Here is a 22433-nt window from a genome sequence, read left to right on the forward strand (position 1 = left end):
TAAGGTGGAGCTTTTAGCTCTGTTCTCTGATGGAAATGCAGATCTAAAGAGTTATGTCAGCAATCTTTATATGTGTGCAATGTTAGGTTCCAAAGTTACTGTAAGGCGGGCAGGAACCAGAGAAGGGAGCTGATGAAACACTGGTTATCTAGCAAAAGAATTCCTTCCTGCCCAAGAGCTGTGTGCCTGAGATCAGTGTACTGCCACAGCAGTTAGGCATCTTGTGCCCCTGCACAAGAGCACTCCCAGGCACCATGCATGCCACAGTCATGAGGTCAGAGACCCCAATCTCAGTCACTGTTGTCCCATTTTTGCTACTGCAAATTACACTCTTTCTTAAATGTCATTTTAAGAAGTTTACATATATTGACTCCTGAGTCTATATGAACATTAGTTAACACAATTTAACATTATATCTAAAATATGAATTAAAGAAAGGCCGAGAGAGCTTTTAAGTTTTCTTTTGTGTGGGAAAGTGGTAAAATGCTTTCATGCTTAACCTTTAAACAAATCAGGCTCTCAATAACTGTTAGAAATACATTTAACAAATTTTACATATACCCTATGGATGACAAGTCCTATATAGAACATTAAATGATAGGTTTACCATTACAGACAAGTTTAATTTGAAGAATAGCAGCTTGATAAATTTTCCGCTTTAAAGGCTTGTATACCTGGAAAATATGAACACATTTAATATACAAAGAATAATGTTTAAGTATGTTACCCCATAGAATAACTTTGTAAATTAATCAGATATCTCTAGCAAATACGTTTGAGTAATCCCACATGTGTCAACTCTAATTCACTCATCTTATTGTAAAAAACCAAGATATCAGACAAGTGTAAAAAAAAAAGATGTCAGACAAGTGTAAACAGTATTTGCTGTCTCTTTCCTGTTGAAGAAAAGTCCTAGAAAAATTGATGTTAGACATTTTATAAACATCAACTTTTTATTAGTTTGACCACAGAGACTTGTGAGTTAATTTTAAAGATATTTTACTTCTATTAATTTACCCAATTTAAATTGAACCTTTTAATATCACATGCATTAAAAATATTTGGATCCATTTTTAAAATTTTAATTTTTATGCACACTTATATTTAACACAAAAGCAAAGGCCTTGTAATGCTTATCTCCATTGCAATATAACAGATGTTCAAAAATAACTGATAAAAAGATAAAAAGAACTGATCAAAAATCATTAACCTAGGTATGTAGGATCAAAATTGTGAGCTCAAAACTATAGCATTTAAGAAAAACAAAAGTCCTAGAAGAAAAATGATAATGATCATTAATTATAGCATGAGAAAATGAGAAAGAGAGAAGAGGTGAAAGGGAGAGAAAAAGTATTCTGAGTAGCAGCCCAGGAGAAATTTAAAATGGACACTTTTTTCCTTGGGTTTGAGACTGGTTTCCCACTGAGCATTCTGGTTTCCTCCATTTACATTTCAATGTAAGCCTTGACTGAGATCTGGGTCTGAAAGGGGCTAAAATGTTCTAGCAGAAACTTGATGCCTAGGGCATTTTAACCCTTTTTCCTGGTTAGTAATCAATTCAGATTTGGAGGACAATTTTCTCTCACTACTTGTGGGGAATGGGGCTGCTACATTATACTCCTTACTGGGATATGCCACTGATGGTTGGGCTGGTTACTCCCTCCATTCCGGCGTATGCAGGACCTTCTGGCAGGAGGACTAGGTGGGCTGGGCCGGGGAATGGAAGCAGAAACAGAACAGGGTAAAGGAGATGGAGAAGCAGGAGAAGACAGAGAAACAGGGGCCGGAGGTGCCTGAACCTGCAGGAAGAGCCAATAAGCAAGAAAGAAGAGACTTGAAGATAAGGAATCTTTTTCCATCTGCCCACTCGCTCATGGAAGCTGTGTGTCATTACACAAATTAATTTTGATGGCTTTAAGCCGCAGGTCGGGTGAAGGGTTCCCAGGGTTGAATCTGCCAGATTGGAGGACCCAGATCCCATGGTGGGGACTAATACAGCTGAGTCTGTGCCCAGGGTGTCCCGAGGCCAGAGTACTGGGCTGGAGATGAGGGGCAGCACATTGATTGTGTTGTCACACAAGCACCAATGTGTGTGCTGGGCAAAAGCCGAGAAGAGTTTGAGGACCTGATATCAGGGTTTTCAAATACGAGTGTGAGCGGGAGCGTTAAGATGAGCCTCAACCCTGAGAGAGAAACTCCACCATAAAATCAGGAATCCACCTGACAGGAAAAGACTGACTATAGGGGCCAGCTGTAACTATAAAAGTTGTGGCTGGGGGTACCCCCACACCTCAGCCGTTGCGAGAGCCCCGGACACTCAATGGTCACTTCTCAGGTCAGCAGAAGTGTGTTTAAGTGGTCTAGAGTGGGGACCTGTCCAAGGGAACTTACCAATCTGAAGTCCAGTGTTACATGCAAAAAGCTGAGCTTCTGGGTGAATGGAAGGTGGGGCTGTGTCCAGGGAAAATGGCTGCACCAGAAAGGGCGGGGAGAGCAGCTTTGTATTACACTAATAACACCAGTTCACCCATTCCAACTCCCAAAATGTGATTCTAATGAGAAGTAGAAAATACTATTTGTTTCTTTACAAAGTCAAGGACTCCACTCATTCACTTTTTGACCCATGTGTAGTATTTGCACTGCAAATTACATTTATCTGAATCAAGATTTCTTCCTGAACCTACTGGACTCTTGGTTGAGAGGCTATTGGATGAGCATCTCTAGTCAACACTTGTTGCAAACCTCTCTCTTCTACATTTTCTATTTAAAGAAATGACATCATAATTGTAGAAGCTCAATCTGAAAATCATTTCTTCTGTTCTCACCCTTCTTGAAATTCTCATTTCCAGCCAACTGGCAAATCCAGTTCTCAAAAAAACATGAAATCTGCAGGAAAACAGTTGGAACCTGAGAATATTATGTCAAGTGAAATAAACCAAACTCGGAAAGTCAAGTGTAAAATGTTTTCTCTCATATGTGGAATCTAGAGAGGAAAAAAGTTAGTGCTGTGGTTTGGGGGGGAACTTATGAAAATAGAAGGGAGATCAGTGGAGTGAAGGAAAGGGACCAGGGAGTGGGAGGAGGGGAAGAAAAGGGAAATACTAGGGAGTGATATTGGCCAAATTATATTATTATATTGTGTGCATGTACAAATATTTAACGACAAATCCTACCATTGTGCCTAACTTCAATGCACCAATAAAAAAAATTGGTAAAATAGTGCCATTCTCCCCTGTCATTCTGCCCTGTCTGCATCCAATTTCAATCACCTTTCATCTAAAAGAAACTTTTTGGTTTAAATCATCCTTGCTTCTCTGTTAGTCATCCTCCAACCCCCCCCCCCCCCAACTGTGACCAAAATACCTTACAAGAACAATTTTAGAGGAGAAAAAGTTTATTTGGGCCTCATGGTTTCAGACATCTCAGTCCATAAAGGGTGGCCTCCATTGCTTTGGGCCCAGAATGAGGCAGAATATGAAGATGGAAAGGTGGTGGAAGAATGCATTTTGGAATTTGGCCACCAGGAAGCAGGGGAGCTCTTCTCAGGAGAGACAAAATATAAACCCCAAAAGCACATCACAGAGACTCACCTCCTCCAGCCACACCCTGCCTGTCTACAGTTACCACCCAGATAATCCATTCAAGTGGATTTTGAAACCAATCAATTTAAGACTGTCATAAGCCAAACTGTTCACTTTTGAAATTTTTTGCATTGTCTCACACATGAGGTTTTGGAGGACACCTCATGTCTTAAATATAACACTCTCCCTGGTATCAAAATGACTATTAGGTTCATACACTTAAAATCATTTATACCATTCCCATTATTCTCTTTATTAAAATGACTTTCTAACACTGGATTAAACAACAGACAAACAAAAAACCCTAAACCAGAGTGGATTTCTAGTCTGTAAGATTCACAAATGAAACAGAACCAGTGGACTACACATATAGCAAAGATTTATTATTAAAGAAATTGGCTCAAGTGATTGCAGAGGCTGAATAAATCTCTCAGTGTAAGTCAGCAGTCTTGAAACACAAGAAATCTAATTGTACAGTTGCCTTCTGCAGTCTTGAATGGGAAGTCAGTATTTGTTCTGTTCATGCCTCTGACTGATTAGAGAAAACCCGCACACATTATGAAGGGCAATCTTCTTCACCAAAAGTTTATAGATTTAAATACCAACCTATTCATGAACACTTTACAAGCTGACATGAAACATTAACCATCAGACTTTCAGAAATTGAAAACCAGCCAAACTGACTATATTTTCTATATTGCCTGCTTCACACCTAGTGCTCTAGCTACATGGAATATTCTCTTTTTCTCTATTAATTTCAACATATACTTAATAAGTATTTACTTTGTGCTAGTCCCTGAGGAAAATATAAAGACAAGCTATAATCTTTGTCTTTTATTTCTTTACCTTTGTCTACATTTTCCTTTGCTGGGACTCCCTTCCACTTCTCTACCCAAGATCAGTATTGGCAAGTAAAATCTCACTTAACTATCACGAATGTTCTTAAGTCTTACATCTTTCTTTAAAACTAAATCTTAAACATATTTTTAAGCTTCCTTTTTTAATTGTGTATTTTCACTCTACTATTATAATCAAACGTATTTTTGCTACATATGTGCATACACATATTGTTAATTTTAAAATTTAGGTTTTTGCTGTCCTGTTCTAAATAGGAGCTTCATACATAGTAACCATTGCCTTTCCTGGCCTACGGGAAATATGACACAGTATCATAGAAGAGACTTGGTAAGCCTGCTTCTTTTATATTCTGAAAACCTATAAATTCAGTACTTCTGCACCCATGGAAAAAAAAAATCTCATGCACTAGAACATAGTGATACTATGTAGCCCACATATTTTGTTTCACTAAGTCCGTGACCCTTAAATGGCATCTCCAGCCCCATCAACACAGAGAAGATTCAATACCATTGGATATTCAAAGGGGATTGTTCAAAGAGTCATATAATTTAGAGAAAACAGTATTTTGTGTATTTTGTCAAATTTTCTTACACCATGGTACAAGGATCTCATTGTCTATTCCTTTTGAGCACTTATCTCTTTATATTTTCTGTCACACTTCACAGGTTTTAACAGGGGATGCTCAATAAAGCTGAACAAACTGAATGAGGGAAGATCTTCATATATTTTCTTTCTTCAATTAAGTCTACTGGTTCCATGATTTATTGGTTATAAATATTTCCTTATGTGAGTAGCTTTCAGTCATGAACATATACTATTTTGAGAAAATTTTAAAATTTTAAGCCTTATTTATACCTAGTTTTTCATACTTACATATTTTTAATAGGATTTTAGTATTTCATAATTTTACACACTGTTGGAATTTTGCACACTCTTGGAATTTGAGATTCATTGATGTAGGCAAATTTGTTACCTCTCAAATGAGGAAGTCACTGAGTTAATTAGCCAATCAACGTTACAGTTGCATTTGAACTCAGTTCACCTGATTGCTTGTTTGAGTATCTGCTAGTTAAAATTTCCACTCCTAATAACAGATGATACCTTTAATTAACCTGCTTACTAAAGAGACAAATTTACTGAACTATAATTAGGCAGAAGCCATAGGTCTGAGATCCAAAATTTCCATAGGAGCCACCTGTGTCCATTTTCCTATGCTAACCATTAGTTTGATGAAAATGCTTCTCTAGAGAATAGAGTGTCCAATTTAAAATAAAGCTAGAAGAATTAGTCTCATATACATGGTGTTACAATCAGCTTAATTAGAAGATAATCCTGGATGCATAGCAAGTCATCTTCGCACAAATACTCAAAAAGCGACAGAAGGAAAGAAATGGTGTCGCAATCTGGAAAGATCAGTTAAGTCAATAAAACATTCAACTTACACCAAAGTCACATATTAGGCATAATTTGCTAATGGACTGGCACATTGAACACCTTGGAAATAAAATTAGAAAGCAAATAGGCTTGCATTCAAAAGGTGCAAAGAATTAGTGGAGCTAATAGATGTTAACTGATTAACAGTTGCTGATAGTTTGTTGTGACTGAATGTAAAGGTTAACCTGGTAATTTCAGAATAATGGAGCACAATCCAAAGCAGGGATGATAATGTCCATGAATGGCAGTAACTTCATCAGCTGAGAAGGGATTTTCTAAAGCTGTTTGATCCAAACAAGATGATTTAGCTGAAGGTGAATAGTTTCCCATTATGATAGTCTGCTGATATGAATGAAGATAGCAAGATCAGAAGAAAGAAGGAAAATGTACAGACGAACAGGATTCTAAGTTGTTATATAACTGAGATTTCTTATATAAATAATGGCCAAATGAAACATGTTTACTCAGTAAATCAGAAGATTGTTATACTGCTTTGAATATTGTTATCCCAGGGTCCATCATTTTGAGAAAGATGATACAGAACTATTCCCTGAGATTCCAAAATGTTTATTATTTTGAAAAAATTACTTTTATTGTATTAGTCAATAATGACTATTTATCAGGACTGAGAGGATCTGGAAATTTTTTTTTTTTTTTTTTCAAAATGTGTTCTTTATTGATGTTTTCAAATTCAGTTTCCAATGGCATTAGAGACATCAACATAGCAAAAACTTTTTTTTTTTATTGTAAACAAATGGGATACATGTTGTTTCTCTGTTTGTACATGGCGTAAAGGCATACCATTTGTGTAATCATAAATTTACATAGAGCAATGTTGTTTGATTCATTCTGTTATTTTTTCCCTTCCCCCCACCTCTCCCACCCCTCTTTACCCTCTATACAGTAGTTCCTTCCTCCATACTTGCCCCCCTCCCTAACCCTAACTCTAACCCTTCCCTCCCCCCCATTATGTGTCATCCTCCACTTATCAGCGATATCATTCGTCCTTTGGCTTTTTGAGATCGGCCTATCTCACTTAGCATGACATTCTCCAATTTCATCCATTTGCCTGCAAATGTCATAATTTTATCATTCTTTATGGCTGAGTAATATTCCATTGTATATATATACCACAGTTTCTTTATCCACTCATCAATTGAAGGGCATCTAGGTTGGTTCCACAGTCTGGCTACTGTGAATTGAGCAGCTATGAACATTGATGTGGCTGTATCTCTGTAGTATGCAGATTTTAAGTCCTTTGGGTATAGGCCAAGGAGTGGGATAGCTGGGTCAAATGGTGGTTCCATTCCAAGTTTTCTAAGGAATCTCCACACTGCTTTCCAGAGTGGCTGCACTAATTTGCAGCCCCACCAGCAGTGTATGAGTGTACCTTTCTCCCCACATCCTCGCCAACACCTGTTGTTGCTCATATTCTTGATAATCGCCATTCTAATTGGGGTGAGATGGAATCTTAGGGTGGTTTTGATTTGCATTTCTCTTATTACTAGAGATGTTGAACATTTTTCCATATGTTTGTTGATTGCTTGTAGATCTTCTTCTGTGAAGTGTCTATTCATTTCCTTAGCCCATTTGTTGACTGGACTATTTGAATTCTTGGAGTAGAGTTTTTTGAGTTCTTTATAGATTCTGGAGATCAGTGCTCTATCTGAAGTATGATTGGCAAAGATATTCTCCCACTCTGTAGGCTCTTTCTTCGCATTGCTGATAGTTTCCTTTGCTGAGAGAAAGCTTTTTAGTTTGAATCTATCCCAGTGGTTGATTCTAGCTTTTATTTCTTGTGCTATGGGAGTCCTGTTAAGGAAGTCTGGTCCTAGACCAACAAGGTGAAGATTTGGACCTACTTTTTCTTCTATAATCTGCAGGGTCTCTGGTCTGATTCCGAGGTCCTTAATCCATTTTGAGTTTAGTTTCGTGCATGGTGAGAGATATGGGTTTAGTTTCATTCTGTTGCATATGGATTTCCAATTCTCACAGCACCATTTGTTGAAGAGGCTATCTTTTCTCCATTGCATATTTTTGGCCCCTTTGTCTAGTATGAGAAAATTGTATTTATTTGGGTTTGTGTCCGTGTCCTCTATTCTGTACCATTGATCTACCTTTCTATTTTGGTACCAATACCATGCCGTTTTTGTTACTATTGCTTTGTAGTAGAGTTGAAGATCTGGTATTGCAATACCCCCTGTTTCACTCTTCCTGCTAAGGATTGCTTTAGCTATTCTGGGTTTCTTATTCTTCCAGATGAATTTCATAATTGCTTGCTCTATTTCTGTAAGGTACGTCATTGGGATTTTTATTGGAATTGCATTGAATTTGTATAGCACTTTAGGTAGTATGGCCATTTTGACAATATTAATTCTTCCTATCCAAGAACATGGAAGATCTTTCCATCTTCTAAGGTGTTCTTTAATTTCTTTCTTTAGTGTTGTATAGTTCTCATTGTAGAGGTCTTTCACCTCTTTTGTGAGATTGATTCCCAAGTATTTTATTTTTTTCGAGGCTATTGTGAATGGGGTAGTTTTCCTAATTTCTCTTTCTGAAGATTCATCACTTATGTATAAAAATACGTTGGATTTATGGGCATTGATCTTGTAACCTGCTACTTTACTGAAATCACTTATGAGTTCTAAGAGTTTTCTGGTGGAATTTCCTGGTTCCTCTAAATATATAATCATGTCATCAGCGAACAGGGATAGTTTGAGTTCTTCTTTTCCAATTCGTATCCCTTTAATTTCTTTGGTTTGTCTAATTGCTCTGGCCAGAGTCTCAAGAACGATGTTGAATAGAAGTGGTGAAAGAGGGCATCCCTGCCTTGTTCCAGTTTTTAGGGGGAATGCTTTCAGTTTTTCACCATTTAGAATGATATTAGCCATGGGCTTAGCATAAATGGCCTTTACAATGTTAAGGAATGTTCCCACTATCCCTATTTTTTCTAGTGTTTTGAGCATGAAGGGGTGCTGTATTTTATCAAATGCTTTTTCTGCATCTATTGAAATAATCATGTGATTCTTGACTTTAAGTCTATTAATATGGTGAATTACGTTTATTGATTTCCTGATGTTGAACCAACCTTGCATCCCTGGGATGAAACCCACTTGATCATGGTGCACTATCTTTTTAATATGTTTTTGCATGCGATTTGCTAAAATTTTGTTGAGAATTTTTGCGTCGATGTTCATTAAGGATATTGGTCTGAAATTTTCTTTCCTTGATGAGTCTCTGTCTGGTTTAGGTATCAGTGTGATATTGGCTTCATAGAATGAGTTTGGGAGGGTTCCCTCCTCTTCTATTTTATGGAATACTTTGAGAAGTATTGGAATGAGTTCTTCCTTAAAGGTTTTGTAGAACTCGGCTGAGAACCCATCTGGTCCCGGACTTTCTTTGTTGGTAGGCTTTTGATGACTTCTTCTATTTCAGTACTTGAAATTGGTCTATTTAAATTGTTTATGTCCTCCTCATTCAGTTTAGGCAATTCATATGTCTCTAGAAACCTGTTGATGTCTTCGAAATTTTCTATTTTGTTGGAGTATAGATTTTCAAAATAGCTTCTAATTATGTTTTGTATTTCCATCCTGTCTGTTGTGATATTTCCTTGTTCATTCCGAATTTTAGTGATTTGGGTTTTCTCTCGTCTTCTCTTTGTTAGTGTGGCTAAAGGTTTATCAATTTTGTTTATTTTTTCGAAGAACCAACTATTTATTTTGTCAATTTTTTGTATTGTTTCTTTTGTTTCAATTTCATTGATTTCAGCTCTGAGTTTAACTATTTCCTGTCTTCTACTACTTTTGGTGCTGGTCTGTTCTTCTTTTTCTAAGGCTTTGAGCTGTAGTGTTAGGTTGTTTATTTGTTGAGTTTTACTTCTTTTATTAAATGAGCTCCATGAAATAAATTTCCCTCTAAGTACTGCTTTCATAGTGTCCCAGAGATTTTGATATGATGTTTCTTTGTTCTCATTTACCTCTAAGAATTTTTTAATTTCCTTCCTAATATCTTCTGTTATCCATTCATCATATAATAGCATATTGTTTAATCTCCAGATGTTGGAATAGTTTCTGTGTTTTACTCTTTCATTTATTTCTAACTTCAATCCATTATGATCTGATAGAATACATGCTAGTGTCTCTATCTTCTTGTATTTGCTAACATTAGCTTTGTGGCATAATATATGGTCTATTTTAGAGAAGGATCCATGTGCTGCTGAGAAGAAAGTGTATTCACTCTTGGTTGGATGGTATATTCTATAAATGTCCATTAAGTCTAAATTATTGATTGTGTTGTTGAGATCTATGGTTTCTTTGTTCAATTTTTGTCTGGAAGATCTGTCCAGTGGTGAGAGAGGCATGTTAAAATCACCTAGTATTATTGTGTTGTGGTCTATTTGGTTTCTGAAATTGAGAAGGATTTGTTTGACATACATAGATGAGCCACTGTTTGGGGCATAGATGTTTATGATTGTTATATCTTGCTGATTTATGCTTCCCTTAAGCAGTATGAAATGACCTTCTTTATCCCTTCTGACTAACTTTGGCTTGAAGTCCACATTATCGGAAATGAGGATGGATACTCCAGCTTTTTTGCTGAGTCCATGTGCATGGTATGTTTTTCCCCATCCTTTCACCTTTAATCTATGGGTATCTTTTTCTATGAGGTGAGTCTCTTGCAGGCAACATATTGTTGGATCTTTCTTTTTAATCCAGTCTGCCAGTCTATGTCTTTTGATTGATGAATTCAGGCCATTAACATTCAGGGTTATTATAGAGAAATGATTTGGTTTCCCGGTCATTTGGTTCATTTTTAAAATTTTGTTTATTTATTTGTTTGACACAACTTGTTTCCTCCTTTATTTGACAATTCCTTTAGGATAATTCCTCCCTTTGCTGATTTGCTTCTTTGTTTTTCATCTCCTCCTCATGGAATATTTTGTTGAGAATGTTCTGTAATGCTGGCTTTCTTTTTGTAAATTCTTTTAGCTTTTGTTTATCATGGAAGGATTTTATTTCATCGTCAAATTTGAAGGTAAGTTTTGCTGGGTATAAGATTCTTGGTTGGCATCCATTTTCTTTCAGGGCTTGAAAAATGTTGTTCCAGGACCTTCTAGCTTTTAGGGTCTGGATTGAAAAATCTGCTGATATGCGTATTGGTTTCCCCCTGAATGTAATTTGGTTCTTTTCTCTCACAGCCTTTAAAATTCTGTCTTTATTTTGTATGTTAGGTATTTTCATTATAATGTACGTTGGTGTGGGTCTGTTGTAATTTTGTGTATTTGGAGTCCTGTAAGCCTCTTGAACTTGATTTTCCATTTCATTCTTCAGATTTGGGAAATTTTCTGATATTATTTCGTTGAATAGATTGTTCATTCCTTTGGCTTGTTTCTCTAGACCTTCCTCAATCCCAATAATTCTTAAATTTGGCCTTTTCATGATATCCCATAGTTCTTGTAGATTCTGTTCATGATTTCTTACCATCTTCTCTGTTTGTTCGACTTTGTTTTCAAGGTTAAATATTTTGTCTTCAATGTCTGAGGTTCTGTCTTCCAGGTGTTCTATCCTACTGGATATGCTTTCTATGGAGTTCTTAATTTGATTTATTGTTTCCTTCATGTCAAGGATTTCTGTTTGGTTTTTTTTCAATATCTCTAACTCTTTATTGAAATGATCTTTTGCTTCCTGTATTTGCTCTTTTAACTGTCGATTGGTGCGATCATTCAATGCCTGCATTGATACGACAGTCAAGTCTCATATATGAGTGAATCAGAGGTATGTTTCATATTTTTTGGATTCAGGTAGGTCCTTAGCAATATTGTGGTATATTGGACTTCCATTTCCAACCAAGTATGCTCAATGAATATCTCAGTATTTTGTATATTTGAAAGAACACATAGTACTAAGATATATATTATAAAACACAATAGTCCTATACTTTGTCTTTCCCTCAACCCCATCATAATCTTCATGAGACCACCACAGTCAGTTCTTAAACCTAACCTTTAAAGCTTTTTCTCTGTATTTCCAAGTGATTTGCTTATAATTAATATGTTTTACTAAATAGAAATCATATTTATTAATTTTTATTTTTGGTAACAGGCTTCCCATACAGTAACACAAATTCGAATTCCCATACTTCAGTTCGTTACTTAGTTTTTATTTACATCATGATTATTCCATAAACATTCTTCACTGATGAACCCAGTAATATCTTCTGCTAAGACGTTCTTTCTATTATAGAATCTTTATAAACTTTTCTGTCACAGATATTTATTAATCTTTATTCCTAAGATCAAACATACTAACAGCCCATCATCTACATTATTTCTCAAAAAGTTTTCCTCTGTTCATTTGTCTTCCTAGTCTGTTTAGTCCTGGGAAATTTCAATTGGCTGTTGTATTTTAGCCAACATTTATTCTCTAAAGTACTAAAACTATTTGATTGAGTTATAGTTGCAAGAGCACTGATTTCTTGATTGAAATAAACTTCCATTGAGATTTTAAAGTTCATTCTCAAATCCTTGGTTATTAATAAAACAAAATAATCAAGTTCTTCTAATTTTCATTTCTTTCATGTATGAACAAATTTCTCTTGCCCCCATGAATACATTAGAAAGTTTTCACTTTTTTTAAAAATATACTTTCATAAGAACTTGAGGACTCCAGGAAGCAGAGGAGATGAAGATGCGAAGGGCTACCCGGCTTCTGCAGCAGCACTCACAACAATCTCCGCTACAGCCGTCTTCGGTTACGACCAGGAGAGGGTTACGGGACTCGCAGTCGTCTGAAGATGATGAACCATCTTACCAAACTGTTATAAGCCAGACAGTCTCAAAGAAAACTGTCAGGAGAACACAGGAGGATACAGCAGTGGCAAGTGAAGATCCTGTAATTAGTCTAAGTAGACCCCCTCTAAGAAGCCCAAGATCTGATTCAGCTTACAGAACCAATGGAAATACTAAAATGAGTGAATTAGAAGCGCCCAGTGTCTTACAGAAGGTCAATTTCTCTGAAGAAGGAGAAACCGAAGATGATGATCAAGACAGCTCTTACAGTGATGTCACTGCTGTTAAGGTCAGATCCGGGAATTCGGTTGAATCTGGAGATCTAACCACTAGATCATCTGGTCAACATGCAGAATCAATTTGGAGATTATCACAAAGTCAAGACTTCACAGCTCATGAAAAGCAGCCTTCAGTGCAGAGCTCCGGATATCAAAAAAACCCTCAGGAATGTATTGAACAAAATGTAAGAATGAGGACTAGGATGCAAAATGACAGCATTCAGAAATCAGAGCTTGGAAACCAGTCTCCATCAACCTCTAGCCAACAGCAGTGAAAAATAGTGACTCTCCTAGTACAGTTTGGTGCCACTGCCCTGTGATTCATGAAGTAGCTGAACAACTCCAAAATGAATCCTTTGTCAAGAGGAAATGGGGCTGGTGGCCGCTTTGTCTGATAACTATTCTTGCCTTGGGGACATTTTGGTTCCTTCATACTCCTGAGGTGGACACTGCTGCTGTTCAAGAGTTTCAAAACCAGATGCAGCAACTTATGACTAAGTACCAAGGTCAAGATGAGAAGCTGTGGAAAAGGAGCCAGATGTTCCTGGAAAAACATCTTAATAGCTCCCATCCTCGGAATTCGCCTGCTATCTTGCTACTCACTGCTGCCCGAGATGCCGAAGAAGCGCTTAAGTGTCTGAGCGAACAAATTGCCGATGCCTATTCTTCCTTCCGTAGTGTCCGTGCCATCCGGATTGATGGGACAGGCAAAGCTGCTCAAGACAGTGATGCTGTCAAACTAGAGGTAGATCAGCAGCTGAGCAACGGATTCAGAAATGGCCAGAATGCGGCAGTGGTGCACCGCTTCGAGTTGCTGCCTGCAAGCTCTGCTTTGATCTTCTATAAATATTGTGACCATGAAAATGCAGCCTTCAAAGATGTAGCCTTAGTTCTGACTGTCTTGTTGGAAGAGGAGACACTTGGAACCAGTCTAGGCCTAAAGGAAGTTGAAGAAAAAGTGAGAGATTTCCTCAGAGTCAAGTTCACCGACTCTAACACACCCAGCTCCTACAATCACATGGACCTAGACAAACTGAATGGGCTCTGGAGCCGAATCTCTCACTTAGTCCTGCCTGTGCAACCAGAAGATGCCCTTAAAAGGGGCATCTGCTTATAAGGGGTGAAAGAAGAGAATCATGTCTCAAGTTCTGAGAATTTTCCAGACTTTGTATCCAGAGACAAAATTCAGAGCACTTTTTGAAAGAACAGGAAGTTCATGGAACATCTAAATCATTTATTCAATCTAATTATCTGTGACTTGAGAGAATCATTTCTCTGTTTCTGTTGAGAGCTATGTTAAGGGTATTTAGGAGAGTAAATTATATGCAGTCCTGTAGAGAATCTGTTTGATTCTGGACTGAGTCTTTATTGCTGCGGTGTTACAGTAACAGGAGTTAGGCTCCTTTCCTATGAACGGCCCCTGCTTTTTAACTTAGATTTCTCACAGTTTGTTATTAGCAAGGCAGCTCTCTGATAGTAACCATGGACTTTCCCATTATGTTTCCTTTTATGCCACAGAGTGTGAGTTCCCAGTAGGCTTCTGCTTGCAGGAACAAAAGTAATGGGAAGTCATGAAAGGTCATCCGGGTGTATGTTTAGATTTTTTTTTCCTTTGTTTTTGGAGGGTGGGGAAGAGAGGAATTGTGGAATGGAGAATGCAATAGAAGAGAAAAAGTCTTTAAGATGAAATGTTAGGTCACCAAGCTGTAGTTACTCAGACATCTGAACTGTGACCCCGGCGAGATCTGCTGAGATGTGTTTTCTTTCTCCCCACTTCCTTCCTTAAAGAAATTCTTGGTTCTCCCAAGGATTTTTAAAGCCTGAATATCAGGCTTAATATATTTGCTTGTTTAACTCTTAAGGGCATGTAAACTCAGAGCAGTTTATTTTGGACATAACCAGAAGTTTGGGGTTTTTTTGAAATAAGCAATACAGTTTTGGAAATTGGCACACAGTTTGTTAACCAGCCATCCTGGGCTATTGAAGAAGGATTTAATTCTCTGCTCGCCCATTTGTTACAGTCTAAGTCCTTTAGTGACACTCTATCACAAATCTAAAGATTTACTATGCACGTGATAAATTTTATTGAGTGCCTCAAGCCAAAAAGATAGTGAACTTTACCACATGTGAAGAATGTTAGATGTATTTCTGTAGAATTTTAGATGTAACTTGGCATCTAAATTGAGCTTTCTCACCTGTCAACTGCTTTGGTTTTTATAAAATCTTAATTCTGGACCCACATATGTTTTAATTGACCACAGGCCTTTAAATGAAAAAGATTGTTTTTAGAGTACTCAAGGCAGTCATTGACTTCATCATTTACCCTTTGAGGGTCTCACAACTCACAATTGGTAGCAGAGAGTGGTCTAATTTCTATTAGGACTATCAGTATTCAGAAATTTAGACCCTTTATGATAATTTGTTCCTAATTATCCAAAGTTAGATCATCTGATTTATAGAGGATTAGAAAACAGGAGTTTTTGAAAAGGCTTATTTTATACATACATATTATATGGAGAAATGTTTTTATTAAATGTTTCACTGACCCTAGTAATTTTAAAGTAATATGTTACTTATATCTTTCAGGAAATATTTGAAGCAGCTGATGTGTAAATGAATTTAAAAGCTATTTTAGTAATTTAAATAAACTTACTTTCTTGGTTTGTACTCTAAAAAAAAAAAGAACTTGAATTGCTGTGAACTTTTTACCATTTCATGTGCCAAATTCTTATTAATATGTTGGTTGGCAATTTCACATAATATAGTCTTGGAAAAGGTGCTTATTGTATACTATTACATATTATATTTATTTGAAATTTCTTTACCTCTCTTTTTCCTTTTTCATTTCTCTAAAATTCCCATCATTTCTGGTAGTTGGACCTCATTGGATATGATTCTCCTATTGATCATTGGTACTTTCTAGAAGATTTTCTTCAATTTATATCAAAACTTTTCCTTTTCTTTAATTACTTCAGGTCATTTAAAAAATTATATATACACATATATTTATATATACACATGTACATGTATCTGCTTCCTGTACTATTTGTATTATTGAATATCATTTTAAAATATCCTTCCCCTTCATGTTAGTTTTCTCAAACATCTAGTGATCATGGACTTTTTAAAGTAATTCAGTATAAAGCACTGGAAAGCTGGCTGTGACCTCAAGTTAATAGATGGGGCTGACTAGAGGACTTAAAGCTAAGTGGATAGGCAGAAACCTCAATTTTGGGAATGCAGACCCTATATTTTAGCATTTCAGGTTTTCAATCTGGAACCTACCTTCCAATGTACAGCTTAGGGACAATACAGAAAGATATCAGGATAATGCAAAGTGCCTAGAATAACTCATCATTCACTTTTGGGCTTCCAATTAATTTCTTTTTCCTTCATCACCTGAGTTCTCCACAGGCTCCCCTCCCTGCTACCATGTCTAGAAATATAGAGGCTCTTAAGTAAAATATCTTCAACAAATACTTTTGCACAAGCTAAGTGGGACTGGTTATGTGAGCAGGATACTGAGTGAGGCAGATGAAGATAGAGACTCCCATGGCTATCAGTACTCAGAAGACAAATTTTTATCTCTCCTTTTAGCTTAAAGCCCAAGCCCATCTTCTTTGGTAGCCTGTGCCAACGGCCTCAGCTTTTGGAAACCTGCACCCTGTGAACCTTGCTTCTCATTTCCACCCTCTTCTGTAGGCGCCACTCTGGTTCGCTAAATCAGATAAAGTTCCTTCAACCTGCTGAGTCAGTTAATACTCCTCTCCTGTCCATTTCTGTCTTCTAGAGCTCTGCTGGAGTATTAACCCCACCACATTTGAAGTTTCCTTTTCTCAACCTTTGTTGATTTCTACCTTCCCTTTATTGATACTGTAGTGAAATCTTCAGGGATATGCATTTCTGCTTTCAATCCATTGGTTTAATTACTTGTCAAGATCTGGGACTCTTCTCTCCACATTTTTAAAGGATTTGAAAGAATGGACATTTTTTTAAGCTGTCTGTTTTATCTCAACTCCCTAAGGTTTCCCTCCCAGTAATAGGAACAAAGCCCTTAAAGCTGTTCCAGGAAACAGCCCCAAACAGAGAGTAAAAGAGTAAATTGAGCCTGATAGCCAGATAGTGCTCAAACAGTAGGATTACCAGAAACTATTGACCAGAATCTACACCCTGTTGTAAAACATTGTGAAACATTTTGTCAGCAAACCCAGACCCCCTTTGAAATTTCCTGGCAGCTTTGTTCCCCCTTTTCCCCCTTTCATGTGTGACCCCTCCCGATGTGTGGTTTCTGCCTTTATAAACCTACAAGATTTTCTGCTAGGGACTCGACTCCTGGAGTTGGGTCCCAGCGCGCTGGAATAAACACCTCTTGTGGTTTGCATCAAGTGACGCCTCCTGCGGTTGATTGGGGTTGCCGTCCATCCATGGGACAGAGTTGGGGTTTCCTTTTTGGGGGGCCTTACAGATTAAAGCACCCCTGTACTAACTAGTAATTAAGAAGGCCTTTTCGAATCTTTTCAAAAAATTATTTTCCTTCTGAAAGCAGTATTAAGGTGACTGATGGAATTTCATTTCCATGACTTTTAGTACAATCTTGATTCTTTTAGCTTTGTAGCAGTCCCTGGGTTGCTAGAATATACAAAATGATAGGGGAAAGTATGTGAAGGCAAAATTTTCTTATAGAAGGAAAGACCCTAGCATTTCTGCCCAGCATAAAGGCATTTTATTTTCCCTCCCACTGACTACGTGGGGTGGGAATTATTTCAAGAACTGACAAAAATATATCAAGGTTTTATTAAAAACACATTCATATATGTTCCCATTAGTTGTAATGATACATTTATGTATGTGCAAAGTAAGGAAATAAAAAACAGAACAATATAGACTGCATTGCAATCAATTTATGACAAGTTCATCATTTTCATAACAAAATCGTAAAGTATTTCATATGCATGATTTACCTCTAGATTATTGGAAAAAGATCTCCAGACTCTCTGTTCTTCTCCCCTTTTCAATCCTTCTATCCAGTGCTTTGGTGCACAGAATACTTTCCCTTCACCTGGGGATTTCAATTATTCTGAGAAGGCAGCACCAACCAGGCATGTCTGGGCAGGTCTATAATCCCAGCAATCCTGGAGGCAGAGACTAGAGGATTCCAAGTTCAAGGCCAGTCTAGGAAACTTAGGGAGACCCTTTCTCAAAAATAAATAAATACAAAAAAAAAAAAAAAAAGAAAAAAGAAACCAAAGCAGAAGGATGAACTCTACCCTTCCCAGAGTTGTATTGTTTGAAACTGTTAAACTAGTACAAATTAGAAAGGGGCAGACAAACTGCTCTATTTTTCTGCATATCTCCCAAGAGCATGACTCTCAAAAGTATTGAGATAAATTAATACATTTAGTTTCTGCTGTGTCAGAGGCATATATAAAAGTGAAAGCAGTCTTTCCAAGCCAACTTCTTCCTCCTCTAACTCCATCATGGATCTTTGAGTTCATGACTGAGACCCCTGATCTCCAGCTCATTCCTGTAGACCTAGATAGCAACTTACCTGTCCCCAGGACATGGAGTCCATTCCTCACTTTGTCCAGTAAAGTGCTTTCTTTCTGCTTTGTGAAATTCTCCTACCTCTGCCTCCTTCCTGAAAATGTACTCTAGCACAATGGTGGAAGTCAATGAGCCATGTCACTAAGTCCCTATTTCATTTCCTTCTTAATCTTACTCACAGAAATGAATAATTATGATACAAATAAAAAGACTGATATATGAGGGTGAAGTATTTCATGATTTATATTGCTGTTGTATGTCCATTATATTTGATCCCAGCCATGTGGGAGCAGAGGAACTGGGCTGACTTGTACTTCATGTAATTTTAAAGAATGTAGCAGAACTAAGTTCACAGAGAATGGACTAAATTGCTGGCCTTTCTATACCAAATCTAAATTTAGTTCTAATTCAGTACTGGGTCAACCTTTTTTTCTTTTTGACAGTGTGAAGTTAACTTTTTTATGTTCATATATGTATGTAGCACAGTAAATATCACCTTTATGTATAACCACAAATCAGTAATTTTAAAAAAGCTATAAATAGAGAAAAGACTAGTAGAGGAAAGATAGCTGAGGGAGAAAGGAGGGGAATGAAAGGGTGTATAATGGGGACTGAATTAGAGCACACTTATATAATTATGTCATAATGAACCGTGATCATTTGTATGCCTAATGTGACCAAATAAAATAAATAAATAATAAAACACATACTGAGTAATATTCCATTGTATATATATACACCACAGTTTCTTTATCCATTCATCAATTGAAGAGCATCTAGGTTGGTTCCACAGTCTGGCTATTGTGAATTGAGCAGCTATGAACATTGATGTGGCTGTATCTCTGTAGTATGCGGATTTTAAGTCCTTTGGGTATAGACCAAGCAGTGGGATAGCTGGGTCAAATGGTGGTTCCATTCCAAGCTTTCTAAGGAATCTCCATACCGCTTTCCAGAGTGGCTGCACTAATTTGCAGCCCCACCAGCAATGTATGAGTGTACCTTTCTCCCCACATCCTCGCCAACACCTGTTGTTCTTGTATTCTTGATAATCGCCATTCTAATTGGGGTGAGATGGAATCTTATGGTGGTTTTGATTTGCATTTCTCTTATTACTAGTGATGTTGAACATTTTTTCATATGTTTGTTGATTGCTTGTAGATCTTCTGTGAAGTGTCTATTCATTTCCTTAGCCCATTTGTCAATTGGATTATTTGCATTCTTGGTGTAGATGTCCTTCAATTGATGAATGGATAAAGAAACTGTGATATATATATATATATATATATATATATATATATACCACATATATATATATGAAAGAATATATATACATATATATATGAAAGTATCTGTATACAGCTACTTGATTTAAATTATTAGATCCTGAAATAGCTTTTCTTGCATATATATATATATATATATATATATATATATATATGAAATGTTATGGCTTAGCAATTACAAAACCATGGTTTTGACAAATAGCAATTCATAAGTTACACAAATGTGAAATGGTAAATATGTGAACTGTGGTTCTGTGTAAGTCTAAGTGTTCTTTTATAAGAATGCTGAAAAACTCAGGTAATGACTTTGTTTAATTAACTTGTTCACAGTACAGCATCTTAAATCATAAAATTCAAATTAAAGAAGTCTGTGACTGCACAGTTTTCCAGAGGGATTTATATGTCTGTCCAGCACATCAACTCTAACTGAATTCTTAGGGATTCAGCATTTCTACATTGCAGCTATTACAACAGCTTCCCATGGGTGTTCAAAAATGTTCTCAAAGGTCCAGAGCTTCAGGGTGCCAGTCACCTGAGCTCTGCCTGGACAATGCTGGTGATAAATGAGTCACCTACCCACACTTCTCCACCCCACCCACCCACAACCAGTCAGCTGCACGGAATGCAGGAGCCATCAGTTCCCAAGGCAGTATGTCCCAATATGCAACCTCCTAAATGTTCATATTTTTCTAAAGGTTTTCTAAAATGTAAAGTCTTCATTTAAATATTCAGTACTTTGTTAACTATAGTTTATGATTCCAAATGCAGAAAGTTTTAACATTTGTCACTGCAAAAGATTTTTATAAAACTTGTAGCATAATTTATTATAAAAGGAAGTGTACCATATTATTCATTGTTTGTCTCTAGAGAGCTTAAAGCCTGTGTTCAATAACTACAGAAGATACTCAAATTGGTGAAAGAAGTCCTACTAGCAAACTTTGTGTTAGGCAGGTATACAGATCTGTTATTTCTATTCATATCATCCTTACACTAATGCACTACATTGGAAGCTTTGGGTAAATGATGTTTTATTTCTATTTTTATCTCCATTCCTCCTGCTGCCCTGCACTACCTTTTTCATTTTTTAATGCTACATAAATATGCATTGTCTCATGCCTCTTTTCTTTGGATGCAGTGTGTTTAGCTATAACAAGTTGTTGCTTTTGTTATCTGTATACAGCTACTTGATTTAAATTATTAGATCCTGAAATAGCTTTTCATGCATGTCTAAAAGAAAATTATTTCATCTAAAATGAAATAATAAAAACTAAAAAAAAAACTGAAGATTTTTGTCTTAAATTTAAAAAATTAATTCATTATCTAAGGTTTAGAGATTTATTTGCATATACCTAACAGTTAGTTTCCTGAGGTTTATTTAGATTATAAAGATTAATAAAAGATTAAAGGTGCCTCATTTGAAAATATAAAGACAGAAACTTACTTAGTATTGGGTTCATGGATCCATACAAACATCCATAGAAATGGTAGAGTATCTTTTATTCATTTGAAATTGTTTGAAAATTTGGGTATTTTCCTTCTACTCACTGGGAAGAGATTCCAGTGGTTTTCAGAGAAGGATATTTTCATGCCAGCTATAAAAGTTTAGGATAAACCTAAAAATTTTTCTAAGATGTGTGTAATTGAAAAGATATCAAAATCTGGATGTTTTATTCTTGAATTTAATGCCAATAAAGTCATATTATTAGATTTCAAGTCAATATTTCCCAAGTAATTCCCTAGAGCTTGTGAACTTGTATTTAAATGTTTATTCCTCCTTCTTTTAAATTTCAAAATACTCTGAAGATTATTCTTATTTGACAGTTTGGTGTCTAGAGAAGGTATAACCAAAAGAAAACACATTATTTTTCTTTAGTCTAAGTAAAATTGAAGAATCTCAGCTTATTCTCGTTAAGGTCAGTGAAGCCATAGCTTTATGACTGTGTCCTTAAGAGGATAGTGCAGTCCACCCATTTTGAGTTGGTTCTTTCCTTTTAAGGGTCAGCACCTGAAGCTTATAAACAATAAATTGCTTATGGTCAGATAGAAAGTGATAGTATTAAGTAGGTCTGATTCTAAAGGTCTGGGTAATAACCACTGTATCACTCGTTCTCCAGTTGTGATTAAGGAATGATTTACCGTTATGGGCACAGATGGTGCATGTGATTTGATTCAGGGATACATAGTCATGTGGCACAGACATGTACAGAGATGGGGAGATTCAGAGCCTTTCAGAAGAGACTGCCATTTAATCTCTTGTTATTGTGAACCAACGAAGGGCTGGGTAGGTAATTACTACCATTAATTTTATAAGCAACAATAAGAAGTAGGAAATAGGTGGTGGAGATTAATCCATCCACCTAATATGGACCTTGAGGCGTGGGAGAGCTAATGTCCTGACCTTTCCAACTAAGAGCTGAAAAACACTGGTCAATTACTAGACTTTTTTTCTCTGAAACCCATCAACTCTGACCTACTCTGTTCTTTCACTGCTGAAATTACAGCTTTCTCTCCTATATTCTTTCTACTAGAACATTTCTAACATTATTCACACATGATGGAATAACTCCTATTAAAAATGACACGAGGGGCAGGGGGCGCACAGCCGCGGGCGGCGGAAAAGAGGCGGCGGGGGCCTCCCGGCCCGACGCGCACCCGGAGGCCGGCACCC

General features: G+C 36.7%; 1 protein-coding gene and 1 long non-coding RNA gene across 2 annotated transcripts in view; both read left to right on the plus strand.

Moving 5' to 3' along the window:
- Positions 1-22433, plus strand: part of LOC306660608 — a 601149-nt gene that overhangs the window by 400236 nt on the left and 178480 nt on the right. The gene's annotated exons all lie outside the window — the stretch shown is intronic.
- On the plus strand, positions 1675-15605 carry LOC306660256 (torsin-1A-interacting protein 1-like; the record flags this gene model as incomplete). Its single annotated transcript, XM_079138399.1, has 3 exons — positions 1675-1702; positions 12534-13199; positions 13268-15605. 3 exons carry the CDS (start codon positions 1675-1677, stop codon positions 14053-14055), a joined length of 1482 nt encoding a protein of 493 aa, XP_078994525.1. The 3' UTR covers positions 14056-15605.

This window comes from Sciurus vulgaris, assembly GCF_902686455.1.
Source record: "Sciurus vulgaris genome assembly, chromosome: 4".
Taxonomy (NCBI): Eukaryota; Metazoa; Chordata; class Mammalia; order Rodentia; family Sciuridae; genus Sciurus; species Sciurus vulgaris.